The sequence below is a fragment of the Sabethes cyaneus genome, chromosome 3 (genome assembly GCF_943734655.1).
Source record: "Sabethes cyaneus chromosome 3, idSabCyanKW18_F2, whole genome shotgun sequence".
Taxonomy (NCBI): Eukaryota; Metazoa; Arthropoda; class Insecta; order Diptera; family Culicidae; genus Sabethes; species Sabethes cyaneus.
Window position 1 is genome coordinate 28,531,212 of NC_071355.1, and position 17,345 is coordinate 28,548,556.

General features: G+C 41.8%; 1 protein-coding gene across 1 annotated transcript; it reads left to right on the forward strand.

Moving 5' to 3' along the window:
* Positions 1–40: 40 nt before the first annotated feature.
* Positions 41–7,114, forward strand: LOC128744138 (GRIP and coiled-coil domain-containing protein 2-like). Its single transcript, XM_053840940.1, has 5 exons — positions 41–203; positions 281–395; positions 474–4,312; positions 4,365–4,473; positions 4,542–7,114. The coding sequence occupies exons 1-5, from the start codon at positions 177–179 to the stop codon at positions 4,586–4,588; spliced, it is 4,137 nt and encodes a 1,378-aa protein (XP_053696915.1). The 5' UTR covers positions 41–176; the 3' UTR covers positions 4,589–7,114.
* Positions 7,115–17,345: the final 10,231 nt, after the last annotated feature.

Sequence of the window (17,345 nt, forward strand, 5' to 3'; positions counted from 1 at the left end):
TTCCATTAAACGGAGAAAGAGTTTTGTGAAAGTTTTTTGTTCCTTTTCAAAAAGCAATTTTTAGCAAGATTTCACCGCTATTGATTTTAATTCATATCAACGAAATGCACTAGTATTGTAAGCTTTACATTTCGTTTTTAATTTAGCCCTAAAAGTGATAGCAAACCACGTAAAAGATGGAAGAAAATGCGTCTGCCAATCTGGTAAATGTCGAGTCTTGTGATAAGATGATGTCAACATCCTTGACACTATTACCCAATTTTCGCTGTTTTATTTAAAGGATTCGTCCGGAGCAAAAAAAGCCAGCCCTTTCGATAACCTGAGCAGAGACGATCTGGTGAAGAAGTGTCGCGGTCTGCTTGGCATTGCGCAAAAAGCAAAACAAGCTAAGGATGGTAAGAGATCGTTTTTTTTGTTCAATTATTGTTTACATTTCGCCACAGTGTAATGAGTCATTTCTATATCGATAACAGAATGTCAGGAAGAAAACCGGAAACTGAAAGAGCAATTAGCACAATGCGAGACGCAAAAAGCGGCCGATAAGGAGGGGCTGAAAGCGATGCAGGAAGTGGTCGAGTCGCTGACGGATCAAAAACTAAAGGCTGCGATGCGGGTGGATGAGCTGGAGAAAAGTGCGTCCGGTTTGAGGCGAGAACTGGAGGGAGCTGCCCTGTTAAGGGAGAAGCAAGATAAGCTGTCCGTCGAGAATGAAGCCTTCCGGCGGCAGATAAAACGACTGACCGATGAGAACGAACAGCTTCTCGACGATCTTGGAGGGATGGAGAATAAGCTGAAAATTTTGGAGGATGACAATAGGAAAGTGAAACAGGAGATGACTGAAGTGAAAACAGATGCCACGCAATCCGGAAAGGAAGAAAAATTGGTGCGAAAGCTGAAGTTGTACAAAAACAAGGTACAGGAAATATCGGCTAAAATTCTGCTGCTTAAGTCCGATCGAAAAATTTTACTGAAAACCGTTAAGGAATATTCAGAGCAGGTTCCGAAATGGCAGAAAGAGCTGCTGAACGCTTCGGAAGCGTTATTTAGCCGAACACATGCCCTGGAGAAGGAGAATCATGCCCTGACGGAACGGTGCGCTTTGCAGGAATCAATTGAGGTCGAAAACCAAAAACTTCTTGCGGAAGTTGATAGTCTAAAGCTTCAAATTGTATCAAGCGGGAATCAAGGTCAAAGTCACGAAAGGGAAATTCTTGCATTGACGAATGAGCTGGAGGAAGTAAAAAGAAATTTACAAGTTAAAGAATCAGAGGCAGTAGAATTACAAGATCTACACGCAAAGGTAGTTTCAAGTAACAACGAAATTGAGCAAAGACTACAACAGGCGCTGGAAGAGAATGAAAAATTGCGTACGAAAATGAAAGTAAACGAAATGGAGATTACCCAAACGCAGTGTGGCCCACTGGAAGAGAGAATCACAGAATTAGAACAAAGCTTAAAGGATGAGAAGCAAAAACATGAACAGCTCAGTCTCGTCTTGTCAGAAGCTAAAACCCATTCTGACGAGCTTGCGGCACATTCTCAAGCACAATTAGAAAAATTGGAGGCAAATCAGAGTATAATCGAGCAGCTTGAGATGCGAGTTGAAGAAATCAGTAAAGAAAATGCTCAGTTGCAACATGAAATAGATCAAATTCATGCTCGTTACTCCAACCAGGAACATGAATTAGACTCTAAGCTTAAGGATTTCGACGAACTGGACAAATCCAGTGAAATGCTCCAGGAAAAAATTCGGCAATATGAAAATGATCTTCAGAAAAGTACGCAAGACCAAGCCGAACTTCAGAGTAAACTTTCCGAATCGACGACCGCTTTAGAAACCCTGCAAGGTCGCTTTAATGCTCTAACCGTTGAAAATCAGCGATTGCAGGTTGGTAACGCGCAGTTATCACAAGATCAAGCTGATGATCGTGAGGAACTAGCAACTGTTCGTTCGAAGTTCGAGCTGATTAAGCTGGAGAACAGTGAACTACTTTCGGAACTGAAAGAAATCAACGAAATCCTAAAAGAACGAGGAGGAGTCATCTCTCTGCAACTATCGAAGATTTCCGAGCTGGAATCGCAAAAGACTGCCCTGGAACGGAGGCTAGCCGAACTGGGCAGTCCGGACGTGGAGCAGCTTCGAGTGCAACTGCAAGAGGCCGAGTGCTTGGCGGCTGAAAAAGAAACCGAATTGAACGTCCTACGCGAAAGGGAGCGAAATCTGGACGCCCAAAGTGACGCAATGTCAACGTCGACAATTTCCAGAGCGGAAGAAGTGGCCAGAATGCGTGAGATTGACGACAGCTTTGAGGAAAAGTATAACAAGCTGCGCTCGCTGGCTGTGAAGTTGAAGAAGAAAGTCGCCGAGCAAACGGTTCTACTGCAGAAACACGAGAAGGAAAAGGAATCGGTTGGACTGGGCAAGAACCTTCAATCTTTACAAGCGGAGAATGATAAGCTGCTAGATTTGTTGGAAAGCGAAAGGAAGGCGAAAGAGCATTTAGATGCGGAACTGAAGGAGTGCAAAGAACTCGTGGATAAACAAAAGGTGGAGATAGAGACTTTCAACGAAGTTCGTTCGTCGGAGATCGACAGCAGTAAGCAGGACAAATCTTCTCTCGAGTCAACCATACGCGAGTATCGTGAGCAGCTGCAAAGCTTGAAGCGCGAAAAGGAAGCCTTCAATTTGGCTAAAAAGGAAATCGATTCGGAAAATCAAAAGCTGAAGTCTGCACTCAAAGCTAAGGAAAAGCAACTTAGCGATGAGCAGGAGGCTCAAAAGGAACTGAAAGCGGAAGTCGAAAGATCTCGGCTGGTCGTGAAAAAAGCGAATGTGTTGAGTTTAGAAATGGAAGCTTATGAAAAATCATTGGCCGAGCTGAACAAGAAGCTGGAAACGAAAAAGGCTCAGGTACAAGACCTCGAAGGAACGATCGATGCCCAGGAAGGAACAATCAAAAGTCTTAAAAGCCAGATGACTCTGTTAGAGCAAAGTTTAAGTTCGGAAAAAGTTCACTCGCAGGAGCTGAAAAAGAACGTCGATTTGCAGCAGGAAAAATTACGCATCAGCGAACACCAACGGGGAGAAGTTAACGTGGAGTTGGCCGAACTAAAACTCGAACACGAACAAATCAAGCTCGCCATTGAATCGAATCGAGCGGAATTAAGCGAAACCGTCAACGAAAAAGAGAAAATGTGCGCCGTTCTAGAGTTGGAGAAAGGCAAGTTGCTAAAGCAAGTCTACAGTTTAGAGAATGAATTAGCAGAACTGCGAGCAACGCTAAGTGAGAAGGAACAGGAAGTTGAAGATGTGAAAACTGAATTTGCTAGCTATAAAATAAGAGCGCAAAGCGTCCTCAAACAGAATCAAAACAAAGACACTGGAAAAGAGCGTGAGCTTGAAGAGGAAACTCAAAATCTTAAGAAAACGCTGGAACATTCGCAAAATAAACTCCAGCACGTGACTCAAGAAGCTGCAGAACTCGGTAAAACCTGTGATGAACTGAAAACGGATAAAGTGCGTCTTCAAAACCGTTGCAAAGAACTTCACGACCTGCTGGAGGAATCGCGCCTACAGAATGAATCGCTCCTAGAGGACAACCGTCGAAGCAACCTCAACAGCCAGGAGGCGCTGCGGACGCAAAGGCTTCAATCCGAAACGCTGGTAAACTGCTACAAAAAGCAGCTGGAGGAACTGCAGGAAAAACATTCGCAAGAAATTGAAACCCTCAAAACACAAGCGCAAAAGTCAGCGCGTGACGTTCCGGATACCTCCGGGGGCGGGGACCACCGGCACAATAACAACCTACCCGCCTTCGCCCGCGGTCAGCATTTTTCGGACGAACAAAAAATCAGTCTCCTTCTGCTGGAACGCGAAGAAGGTGAAGGTTCGGAAAGTACCAGCTCGCAAAGTGGTGGTGCCGCCGCCGGCACCCAACGAAATCGCAAAATTTCCAACTCTAGTCAAACCTTTCGGTCGTCCCGATCCCACCGGGATCTAGTGCCCCTGGACGAACTGCTAAATTCTTCTTTCGATGATTCGGCAACGCTGTACGATGGAACGAATGACTCCTCGCCGCCGCGAGCAGCAATTTCGCCGACGCTGGAACTCCGCCTAACCAAGGAGCAACTTGGCAAGCATGAAAGTCGAGTACGCCACTTGACGGCACTGTTGGCCGAAACCGAACAGGACTTGGCCAAGCTGACACAACTGAACGAACTGCTGAAGGAGGAGGTTCGCCGCCACGAGCGGTCGATCGAACGGGAGAAGCACGTGCACAATTCAGAGTATCTGAAAAATGTGATTTTCAAGGTAGGATTCGGAGATGATAAAGTTTGCAGCCAACTAAATGTTTCGTTTTCAGTTTCTAACTTTGAATAGCGGCGATGAGAAATCGCGACTGGTTCCTGTGCTAAACACGATACTTAAGTTAAGTCCAGAGGAAACGCAAAAGTTGAACAATGTGGCCAAAGGTAGCGAACAAACGATGTTCATCTGAAAAAAACCTCGATTTAATAACAACATCTCGTTTATTTTATAGGAGCGGAGGGCAGCGGACGTGGTTGGACGGGGATCCTCTGGAACTAGCGTGTCCGGAGAGCACACGCGTCAGTAAGCAATTCAAGTAACATTGAATAGTTCTTTTCGTCTGTTTCCTTTCCTATTTACTGAACTGACTTAGTCTATCCGTAATAAGTGTTAAATCATTTAATCGTTTAATCGGAAAACCGAACCCCGGCAAATTTTGGTTGTCAAATTTGTTGTAAAACTTTGCAAAAGGTGTGTTTTTGAAATACTGTCTGAACATTTGCCGTACCTGTTGTCGTACTATAGCATTGAAATGCAGCTTTATTCACGGTCTGCTGCGGTGCAAATTAAAATGACGAATTAAGAATTAATTTAGGAGTCCGTCGCCTTAGGCGAACAAAATTCTGATGGGAACTGTAATTAATTAGATATAGCATAGTAAATTTTATGGAACTATCAGAAATCAAAATGACGGCACGCAGTGTGAGGCTTGAAATTCGAGTGTACATTAAAGTAAATCACGTGGCACTACCTTTGGTAATGTTTATGTTTCGTCCGCAAAGCAGTTTGTTTTATTAAAGTTAGTTTAAAGGCGAGTTTCAAAGGTGTCTGAATCTATTCACGGGGTCTGAAGTGGAAGCGAAAGCAGACCAATGTTTGCATGTTGTTTTTATCGATGAGGCATTCCATGGCAAATATTTTTAACGATCTTTTTCGATTTTGCTGAAAATTTACTATGATTTATCTTTTTCTATACCTATAACAATGAATTTTTGCCTGTCGGTTTGTAGGTACCTTATAGATTCGGGAACTACTGAACCGATCGGCCTAAAAATTTGCATGCAGGGGTTTTGCGGTCAAGAATGGTTCTTATGATGGTTCGAGACCCCTCTCCTCTCTGGAAGAAACGCACTAAACTATGGCATACCGATGTAAATTCTGGGATGAAATATCAAAATGCTTGAGCAGGCAACAAATACCAGTGAAATAAGGCTGTTTAACGCCATATTTCGCAAGAAACATATAAAGGGATAATCCATTACATCCTTCAAATTAAAAATGCTCCTATGAAATGACCGCATTGGAGTTTTGGCATTCAAATTAGCAAAATAGAAAATTTCTCATTTATTCGATAAAAGTGGTGGTTTTCAGATAGGACTGGCTCAGCAAATGTCATAAAAGGCACAAGCAACTTTAGACTCGAAACCCTTAACAAACTTCAATCCCTAAAGTTCGAGACTTGTGACTATTGGTAAACTACTCGAGTTACCTAAAAATGTCCCATCTTGCCCCGTGGAGGTGCTCGTCTTGCCCCAGTATGTTTCAGACGGGTGAAAACACAACTATCACGCATATCACGTTTTTTGTCAGTATAGTTTCAAATATTTCAAATCAAAATTCTATAGGAATGTTAGATGTATAATAGAAAAACTGTTTATTTAGCAACGGTTAGCTGGAGATTAATGGAGCTTTTATAACAAAAACTTGAGCTGAGCTAACGGTGCTTATTAACGGAAACATTATAAAACCCGATCGAGTATTGTCGACTTCTGAGTGAATTTGCTGCCATCTAAATAAAACGGCAATACCCAAACTAACTCTTAGATCACGAAGCTGCGTTACTTCTTTGTCTAGTAGAAGACGATAACACAAAATAATCAGACTTCTAACCAGCTCTAGTTGCAGGTCAACGAAATCTATAAAAGGTTCATTTATGGCTATTATCGGGAAATTTGGTCCTAAAGTACTACTCTGTGGCACGCCAAATATATTTAAAAACCCGCAATCTCATTTTTTGCAACAGGTCCGCCTGCTCGCTACCCGATTAATAAGCGGGTGGCTTAAGCGCCACTCTCCAATGGAGAGACCACCCACCGAGATTAACGGTTGCCCAGCCTGAGACCCTCGCAGGGAGAGGTTCACTTTTATCCCGAGTTCGGGAAGGGAAGCGGGTTGGCAGACTTAAACACGTGACGCTATACTCCGTATGGCTACGTCACAAAACTTTACCTACGATACAGACCTGGCACTTAAGAACAGCAGCGTTTGAACTCGCAGAGGCAGACAAATGAACGGGGAATTCTCATCACTGGCCGAGTCCAGTTTCCACCTAGAAATGACCGCAAAATGATTGAAGAGAGTCCTTGGCTGATTTCGGAGTCAGCCGCCCCAGTAGAAAATGCTCAAAGACTAACAAGGAACGCAAACCGAACACATGAAAAATCCCTTCTAAGCCTACTGCATGGAGGTTCGTTTCATAACTTAAATGCGCCTTCTATCGTACTACTACAAATTTATATTTGAGAAAATTGGCATTCATCAAACACTCCACTTCCATTTCTTAACATGGTTTATTCGATCGATTGATTCTCTCTACTTGCCTAGGCCTAATCATTTCTATCTTCTAATCTTTCCCATTCATTCCCTACTCGCTAGCGGTGTGTGCAAGACAAAAAAAGAACGTACGTTCACTGTGCGGTGTGGTGGGTTGCTATCAACCGGCTGCTGTTGGTTTCGTTAGGGTCTCGGCCCTATTCAAGTCACATGCGCATGGACAATAGAAATATAAAAGTACTCACTCAATACCCGCGGTTTACATGAGGTTTACCGTTGCTGCTCAGTGGTCCATGAGGTTTCTAACAAAATGGCTGGGCCGCCATCACTGTCCTGGGCAATACGCGATCTATCTGATCCGCGCCACGCGGATCCCGAAATTCACTCCTGCTGCTAACGACACACGGTTTGTGCGAACTTGGCTGCCTTTTTACTCGACGCTAGTAGTCTGCTGGTTGTTGGGTGCTGCCGATTGCTGTTCGGCCAGCCTATCCCGTACAGGGCGCAAATTGACGACGCTACCCTCGTCCGGCGTTGTAGCGGGCCGGGAAAACTTGAAGCTGACGGTGGGGTCCGAAGAAGTCGCTGACAATGTAACGTGGTGTCGATGATGTGTTCCGTGGTGCATCTAACATCACAAATTTAAAGAAAAAACCACACGCAATTTTACGCACACCGCCTTATGGCAAAAATAGGTGCCTTACCTCTCGCAGCACACTTGCAGGCACGAACTGCGGTCGCACACGGGTAGCACTTTTAAAAAGCGAAACGTTCTATCACTGCCTATCTATGGGAAAGGGAAAAACTGCTTATCTGGCTAGAAAAAAGATATCTTCATGCGTTTCACTACCTTTGCTTTCAAATCACGTCGCGAGTTAACTTTACGGACAACTCCTGCCTCTTCCACAGGTCAGATCAAAGTGAACGATCAGGACAAGGTGACCCTCAGATAACCGTTCTTGATCGAAACCTGCCTAACGAAATTCTTTATCGCTGTGTTCGAAAGTACGAAGTTGCATTTTCGGTTAAAGCAATCTTCTTCCAGCGCACGGCTTGCATCTTGTCAACCCGACCAACCCCCCAAGGTTAGAGAGCAAAGTGAAACACTCTCCCGATTGCGGGCGGGTCATCAGCCTTTATCGACAGGTCAACCTCCTCGATCGAGTTAGCGATGATAGGCACATTAGGCAACGTAAGCGAGCGTCTGGGATATCATTCTGATAGCAGCACGTATGCAAATTTGATTTGATTTTGTGAGTCGGCGCGCGGTACCGCCGACCACAGATTTTTATTGAAAATTTACTTGGAAAAGTAACGATATGAAAAATGAATTAATATCTAAATTTACAAATAATACTAATAATACTACTGATGGGATGTTGGCGATTATTAAATTAATTCTAGTAACTTTGTACATGTGAGTTCGTTACATTTTATACAGTTCCATATTCCGATCGCTACATTAAGGATCATTCTCATTTCACGCCTATCAAAGTAACGTATTAAAAGTGGGCAAGCGAACCTCAACTCCGGTGTGATGTTAAAACGAACTACCAGGTAGAATCGGGCTTTTTATGTCACTTTTTGACTACCTATATACTGGTATCGATATACCGCGTCGATTTCAGCACCAACATTCCCGTTTGTGCAAAAAGTGGCTTTACGCATCATTATTACTTTTTGACCCTTGATACTTCTGTAGTTGCACACGTTATCACCTTTCTCGTATGCAAAAAATATGAAAAATTTTCGACGTTAGGGAAATGCACATCGTATGTGCAATAAATTTTGCTGCTTATAAATCGCAAGCATATATGTAGGACACATAAAATGCATGATGCAATGCCCCTCAGGTATTACAGTACAATTTTTGTAGGACCAAGTAATTATGATGGAGCATATGCACTACGTTACAACTGCAGCGGGAGTCATTGTCATCTGCGACTTGGCCGACATTTTTCGAATAATAAAAAATGGAACAGTTTCCTATCGGGAGTTTTGTGCTAGTACGTATTTAATTTCGATTTCATTAAGATACAGGTTTTGGGTACATAACTCGTTTAACCTGCCTGCATTCTTCAATGAATGAATTATTAGATTCGTGTTAACACCGTTAAAGAAATGTATTTATAAGTTAAATTACAATGTCAAAACGGCGAAGCACGTCTGATGAAAGGCCATAGCGTTATGTTGGAACGCTATAAAATAGACGATGTTGCTCTAATTCCACACCTACTATTATTTCTCTTAATATTATTTTATCTAATTGATTTGACGGAAATGGTCATATCTTGGATGTCTCTTAATTTATGTTCATTTTTTTAACTAATCGGCTAAAAATTGATTCTAGTTTTTGAATAAAATATAAATTATATAGACTTTTCACGCTGTAGAATGACACAAGCAGTAAAAATATCAGTTTTTAACATGTCTTTTTTGTAGAAGCTATGATCATTTGAATTTGGTCAAAATTTTTACTGTTCCGATCATTTTTTCTAACCCCTGTACTTACTTTACTTTAGTGGCGACGGCTGTTCTTCAATCCTCTTCAACACCAGCTGAACGTGTATCGATAGCGCAGCTATCAGCTGACTGCGTAATCCACAAGAATGTCCAATTCGCAGTTCACCAGTTTATTGCGCTTTTTCGACCGCGTTGCTTGGACTGATATTGAGCAACGTTAAAGTTGCTCAAATATTTTCTATTTCTTAACCATACTATCCAGCTAGATGCAGGAACTCTCTTTCTTCTGTTGGTTGGTAGCACGCTGTAACCCGCGTTCTAAATCTGGCAACGACTATTTATTTCATATTTCATTTAACAATCCTGAACCAGCAGGAATCCAACTATTCTCCAGTACTGTTTTTCCAGATCAGAACAAACCTCGGTGTCTCAGAGATCAGAAGTTTTCAATCCTACTAATCCTGCAACTGCATTTATTTGTCCATGTGCTTTTATGTTTGTCGTTTTATCTATTAAGCACTTACCTCGCAGGTCCACCATCAAATTGTAGTGTTTCAGGAAATCTGCACCCAAAATTGGAGATGTTACATTCGCAATTATGAATCGCCACGGAAAATTTCTGCGCATACCGAAGGTGGGTTTGCATATTTCGCTGCCGTAAGTAGAGATGCGGGAGCCGTTGGCTGCATACAGACTCATTCCTGGCGTTTGCTTTCGATTTTGATTAGATGGGCACGGCAGAACCGATAAGTCTGCTCCGGTGTCAACCAAGAATTTGTAGTTAGTGGCCGGATCGAGGATAATTAGACGGGATTGGTTGGTTTCGCTGCTAGCGCCCGTCGCCGGTTGCAGCTGCACTAGTTTTTTGCCTTGAATTGGCAGGGTTTTCGGCAGTTTCTGGCCTCAGCGCCGTCAGTGGCCGGTCAACGACCACGCTCAGACCCCTGAAATTCAATTCCAGACGACTAACTTTTCTTACCCGTTTTCCTTAGTTTGAGGTCTCTATCTCCCCGATAAGGCTACAATCTTGGGAACCATGGTTTATTAGTGGGAACTGTATATTGCGCCTTGAATTCAGTCATTCGCGAACCGTTCCTCAAGTTATTCTACTGAATAAGGTTGCGTAACATTTCGCCGGAAGACCACTATTTCGCGGAGAAAACTATTCTGCGAAAATAAATAGCATTTGCACAAGGTGCTATAAACGCTTTAGCACCTAGGCTTTACTCGGTTATTAATCTCGGGAATTCGCTGTCGAAAGACCTATTTCTTAAAGAAAACCTCTTACAGGCCGGACTCGATTATCCGGGGATTCGATTAACCGGGGATTCGATTATCCGGGTTTTTAGACTCGATTATCCGGGTGAAAAAAAAATATTTTTTTTCAGTGATTTATTTTAAACCTTAATGTTATAGTTTTCATGCTACAAGAGGATTGCAACTTGACAAGTATTGATATACCTCCCTAAAGCTACAAAATTCCTTTCTTGGATTCCTTTTATCGGCGAACAAAACAAAAATAAATCCTGCGATTATGGAATCAATTTTTTTACCTAAAAATCATCATCATCATCACCATTACCATCATCATCATCATCATCATTGTAATCAATAAAAAAATTGCAAAAAAGGAATTTTATGACTTTATGGGAGATTGATCAATAATAAAAAAACGTTTATAATACCTAAATATTGAAAAAATATAATACCTAAATATTGAAACATACAAAAAATAATATGGTACCAAAAAAAATTATCAGTGGAAAAAATCGTAAGAAAGGAATTTTCTGACTTTTGGGAAGATAGATCAATAATAAATAAAACATTTCTGAAACCTAAAAGTCAAAAAACTTGACATGCCTAAAATTTTTTTGTACCAAAAATGATGATTCGATTATCCGGGTGATTCGATTATCCGGGCTGAAAATAAAAATTGTCACCCGGATAATCGAGTCCGGGCTGTATTTACTTTCCTGTCCAAGTCCGCCGTTCCTGCAGAATAAAGGGATTAAACCGGAGATCTTCACTGCCGAGGGTTACCCGCCATGGCTTTCACCTGACACCAAGACACTTTCTCATTTACAATTAGGATGTCGTTGACTAAGCCGAGTCGCCATGAGCCTCTGGGTCTGCCTCTTCTACCTTGTATTTGCGGATTACATGCGAGTGCAGATCTCGTTCGCTGTTTTCCTCAAGGTGTGTCCGATACACTTCTACCCAGCAAAGCCTTGGATTTTATCGTCTTTAGACATTACCCTTCTTTATCGACAGATTTCATTACTGGTTATTAGAGTACATGACAATTACGAGGCTAATGTAAAGATCCTACTAACTCTAGCAGCACCGCCCAGCCGAGATTCCAACATACGACGACTGATTTCCTAGACCAGCATCGAACCTCGAAGCTAACTGGGCGGTCCAGTCCACTTTCACCTAAGTTATCGAATTTCTGTTGCTATCGGTCGTTGATGACACCGACGATGGAGTTCCTCAGCTGGATATCCAGCTGTTAGGTTCTGCAATCTCCGCTAAGACGCACCGCAGGCATACAGCAGTACGGATTTGAGTTAAAAATTCGGGTTTTCGTATGCAGAGTCATCCATAACGATGAGAAACAGCAGCGACGATAAAATGCAACCCTATCTCACACCACCAGTAAACCTTATACGGTCGGACAAAACGCCATTGTTCAACATTTTTCACGAGAACGCCTCATACTAAGCATCGATGAGATGGACTAGCTTTTGTCGTGGTTGAGTCGGTCGAACGCCTTTTCGATGTGCACGAACACGACCAGAAGAGAGTCTTGGAATTCGTTGATCTGCTTCTACATAATGCAAAGCGCTGTGATATGGTTTACACATGATCGGCCAGCCTGGAATCCAGCTTGCTGCCGCCACACAGTGGGACGGATTCAAAAGAAGACGGACATCGATATTTGTGACGAAACTTAAAGATATCAGCTTACTATCTTCTGCGATGTTTCTTCGATTCACGGGAACTTTTTAATAGTAGGGTAGGACGGGGCAAAGTGTGTCACGGGGCAAAGTGTGTCGGTGAAGCTTTCTATGTCCTATGACAGCGGTTCCCAACCTTTTTTCGGTTCGCGTACCCCCTGACGGATTTCCCTATACTATTCTGCAGCGAACTAAAGTTTTGGCGAACCCCTGGGGGTTCGCGAACCCCCATTTGGGAACCGCTGTCCTATGATATTAATCCAAGTTTGAAATATTTTTCTTTAAAAGAACGCATGAGCTGCTAAATAGACTAAACGATAAAACGCTCAAAACAACGTGTCGAAAATATTATAGAGTAGGGCGAGCATAAGTGCGATGCTTGAAGTTGTCATCAATTTTCGTGAGATAAAAAGAAGGACAGCAACATTATATATTTTATAGTGATGCAGTAACTTAATGTCTGCACATTCAACTATAAATCATCTGCGGTAATAGTATTCTGCAAAATAAATTCTTCTTTCTTCTGATCCACTGCCGATTCGCATTTTTACGCCACTAGCGGGGCAAAAGTGCGAATACCGCGGGGCAGAAGTGCGAAGCTCGAATCCATGAAATTAGCACGACAGTAGCTAACAAAACTATATTATCTTCAATCTGCGTTATGTTTCGGTAAGAAATATTCTCAATTTGCACCTTTCCTATTTTGCGCTGGTGTATTGCAGCCTCCGTTAGATCGAAACTTTTTCAAACGTTTATTTTTTGTTTCATCAGCGGAAAAACATTGTTTTCCGCAGTGCCTTAAGCTGTAAATAATTAGCTATACATTTTTGCCTCGTCTATGAATCGCACTTTTACCCCGCTAGGCGCTTGACGGCGTTAGATTAAATTACGGAAAAGCGAAATATATTTAGTAAATTCTTTTCACCGTATTTTCAAAACAGATATGTGGGTGATGTAAAACACTGCCACAAATTTTCAACAAGTAATATCCTCCTGTTGATAGTGTATTTGCCGTACAACGGAAAATTACATCAAAACCGCCCTAAAATAACATTTCTCATAACTCAGCAACTATGCTTCGTAAGCAACCAAAGTTTACGTTAGATTCAAGCTGTCAAAGTAGTCACCCATCCATGCCAATGTAGACAATTTACTCGGATTCTGCACCGATAAATCATTGAATCGCACTTTTGCCCCTCCTTACTCTATAGGGTTTATTTCTAATTCCCGTCGTAGTAAGTCATTCTAATTTTCATCATTTGTTGGATGGATTTAATGAATACTCCAAAAGTTTTTGTGCTGATTTGACTAAAACACACTTATCTTTCGATCCGTGAACTTTGAAATCGCTGAAAAGCGACTATTAAAGCATATTATTGAAATTACGCAACTGACTTTATTTCTTAAATTCGTCGTACCGTTTTATAATCCGTCAGGCAAAATTTTTCATCGTCCGAACTAAAAATCACAGCAATGTTTACAAAGATGACGCGCATGTATTTGTGTAGGACGGCATGACAAATATTATTCTGCAAAATTTCTGCAGGTCAGGCAAGTTTTCCTGGTTGTACAATAACGACAATGCCTTGCGTAAGTTATTTTCATTTATGAATGACGGAAATTAAAATTGTCTTCTTCGTTGCATGAAAAAATGTAGGAAATTGGCTGGTAGAACTTCTTTAATGATAAAAAGCATTTAAATAGATCTCAGCTCACTTTGATTGATCGCATGTGGTAGACAACAAACTAAAATATTAGGGAATAACTAGTTTTGCATTATGTGGCATAAAAATGCTGATATTTTTAATAATTTGTGTTGGATAGGACGGGAATAGGCAATTACGACAGGGTGGCAACTACCTGGGAAAACCTGGAATTGTCAGGGAATTTAAAATTACCTGGAAAAACCTGGAATAATCAGGGAATTTTTAACAAAATCAGGGAATTTTTCAAACAACACCAATGATTTATTAATTGATTAGTCAAAAACACTTACAAATAGATAAAGAAGCATGGCACACAAGCGATAGATTGGGTTAGCGATAATTAGCTCAGTGTTTTGCAAAGGGCCTTATTCTGCGAGGCAAGTGAAGTGATATAACAAATTTAGTTTGCACTCACTTTGCGCGTTTCGTTTGGCGTTAGTCAAGTCGAATCGAATGACACTGAAGTTTCAGGACGGACATTTTGCGGCATGTGACACAATTCGCAGAACATCGAAGTAAATGCCAGTGGCACCGCAGCGAAATTCGGTTTTCGAGAAAAATGTTGGAGAAATTCCACTGACTCACGACAGTACATAAACTTGCCATACTTTTGTAACAAATTGTAACCGAAATGCGGGTGTAGCGACCCTACCTTCCACGTTACGAATTTTTGGCTCTATCTTGGGCCCGGCAGAGTAAATCCCGATCAATCCATGCAAAGTGAAATAAGCCGCGTTGGTCAGAGAGTAGAACAGCCACCAGTGGCAAAGCGAAATTAAAAATTAGCTCAATTAAACTGCTTTTTTGCATGGCTTATGGCTCGAACATTTCCGCGTGGGTGGCAGAAAAAGCACCACGATGGGTTCGAGAGCTAGCCGCAATGGGCAGTAAAACTCCGCTTGCGCCTGAGTTTGCGAATAAACTTGCGCGGGAAAAAGAACAGATGATTAACTCACGGGAGGAGTGTAATTTGCTGGTAGGCAGAATAAGAGAAAGTGATTGAAGAATTCGCCTAGGGAAATACAGTAGGTGATGAAATTTTTCTCAATACCTCGTAGATTGATAAACAACTCAAATATCAATGATCGAAACACATTTTCAGTTAAAATTATATCGCAATATGAAACCTAGAACTTTATTAAACAGCTGGAAAAACCTGGAAAAATCAGGGAATTTGGTGTTTCGTATCCAGTTGCCACCCTGTACGACGAAGCAGCAACATACCCTATAACAAATTTTCAAAAACGAAAGTACTGGTGTCCGTGCTGGTAAAAAATACTGTTTTGTACTGCAAATGACCAAAAAGTAAACATTTGGCAATACTTCAATAGCTTCAAAATGAATAGTTTTATTTACTGGTTTCGATGCATAGATTTTTTCCTTCGACTGTCGCAAAAATATTGAAAATCGATCAGGAAATCGCTGAGTCATTAGCGCTCAAAACACAACGACACGCTTCTTTTCCATGAGACGTTATCCTACGTCCATAAAAGAACAGTAAGAAAACTTGTGCTGAAATCTTAAAACGTATTGTTCAATTTTTCCGTAAACCGTAGTCTGTCTTTTGCAAAAAAAACGTTATTCATCAAAGGTTAGAAAACTGTCTCGCATAAGTTTATTAACAAATAAACAAGTTGACAAGTATTAGGTTATGATGCACAAGCATTTTATACGTAAATTTTCAGCTGAATCGAAAAAGGTTTCCAATGGTAAAACGAACGAACTCTACACAAGTGACACAGGTCGAGCTAGTTTCGTGCGTGTTCAAAAAAAGGTGCATATATGCCAAGCCACATGATTACGCGTTTTGATTTCGCTTCATAAGTATTATTATTTACATGATACAGTCCATTACCTACAGGTTGAAAAGTTGTGTTTTATTTGAACCTAGTACCTTAGCATAGAGGTTGTACCGAGTGTAGTTTGAGCGAGATTAGTGTGCATGAAAATAAAGAAAAAGCAACGACTAGCATAGCAAGTTATCCAATAAAATATGATTTTATTCAAGTGGACATGTTTTGTTCCGATGTTTGAAAGAAATTCCATAAATTCGTACGGTGTGATGATAATTCAATGTTTAGGCACCTTCTGGACTAATTTATGTGACCGTATGGTTGCATTAAGAACTATTCAACTTTGCTAAACCAATTCAGTCGTTCGACATCATCTTATTATATTCAAACACTAGTCACTAGCAATTGATTTTCTGGTTATAGACTTTATATGAATTTTATACATGAATAAATCATGCTGTAATAGATCAAACATTTTCTTTCACGTGCAATGTTTTCCAACGGTACATTCAAAGTACGTTACCGAAAAGATAAATTTGATTTCGAAAGAAGTACCGCTGAAAGTAGTAACTCAGCAAAATTTCGTTTTTCTGTTATCTAAAAGAATTCATTTCGTGGTTCCCACCATCCACTTACCGCTTTAATTACCGCTTTTAATTCAAAAAGTTAAAAATCTTCCCCCTACCATTTACGTACAGATGGTAAGAAAACTATAGATACTTTTAGGTATAGACTAGCTTTCAACAGACCCAACACTGACTGCTTTCATGACGGCAGCCTACGTTGATCGCTCAGAGACAATTAATCATGTTTTTCACGAAGCCAAATGTGGGCCAGTCTGCTACCGTTACCGCCTTTAATGAAAAGATGTGCGAAAATGAATCGCCGCTCAAAAGATTTTTCATGTCGCTTTCCCTTCGACATGTGCGAATTTTTTCGTCGGCTCTCAACTGCTGCTCGTTCGCCATTCGCTCTCTGTATACAACAACGTTCACCGATTGCTCCTTAAGGAAATCGACAGCCGGCGAGGCAAGGCAAACCGGAATTGTCGCGATATTCGCTCATTTTCACATTTCATTCCATGGTGGCTGGAAGTGTTGATGCAACAGCAGAGCAAGTCGACTGCCGACTGCTGGCTCAATGAACCAGGCATAAGGCTTCGAAAAATTATCGATTATTTTGCCCGGGTTTGACCGAGCCGGCATCTAAGCGCGCGGTCAACACGTGGGTGGGTGGGTGGTTGGCTGGTCGGTTGGAGGAGATATACTGCCGGCCGGTGGCATCGCCTGTTGTGGGCAGAAGCACTTGCGGGGATACACACACGTATGGCGAGCCGGCCAATCGTTTCGTTGGGAGACTTTCCGTCAAGGACCACCACCGCACCGTCGACGTTCGATGGGGAGGTGGTGAAAAAACGGGTTCATTCTCTCTCGGGTGAATGGTTCTGCCGCGACGCCGCCGCTGCCGCTGGTCGACGCGAACAAACGGGCGCGCATGTGCAAATTCGTGCAAAACTCGGCCTTTCATTTCTTTGTGCTCGTGGTAAGTGGAACGTTTTCAGTTA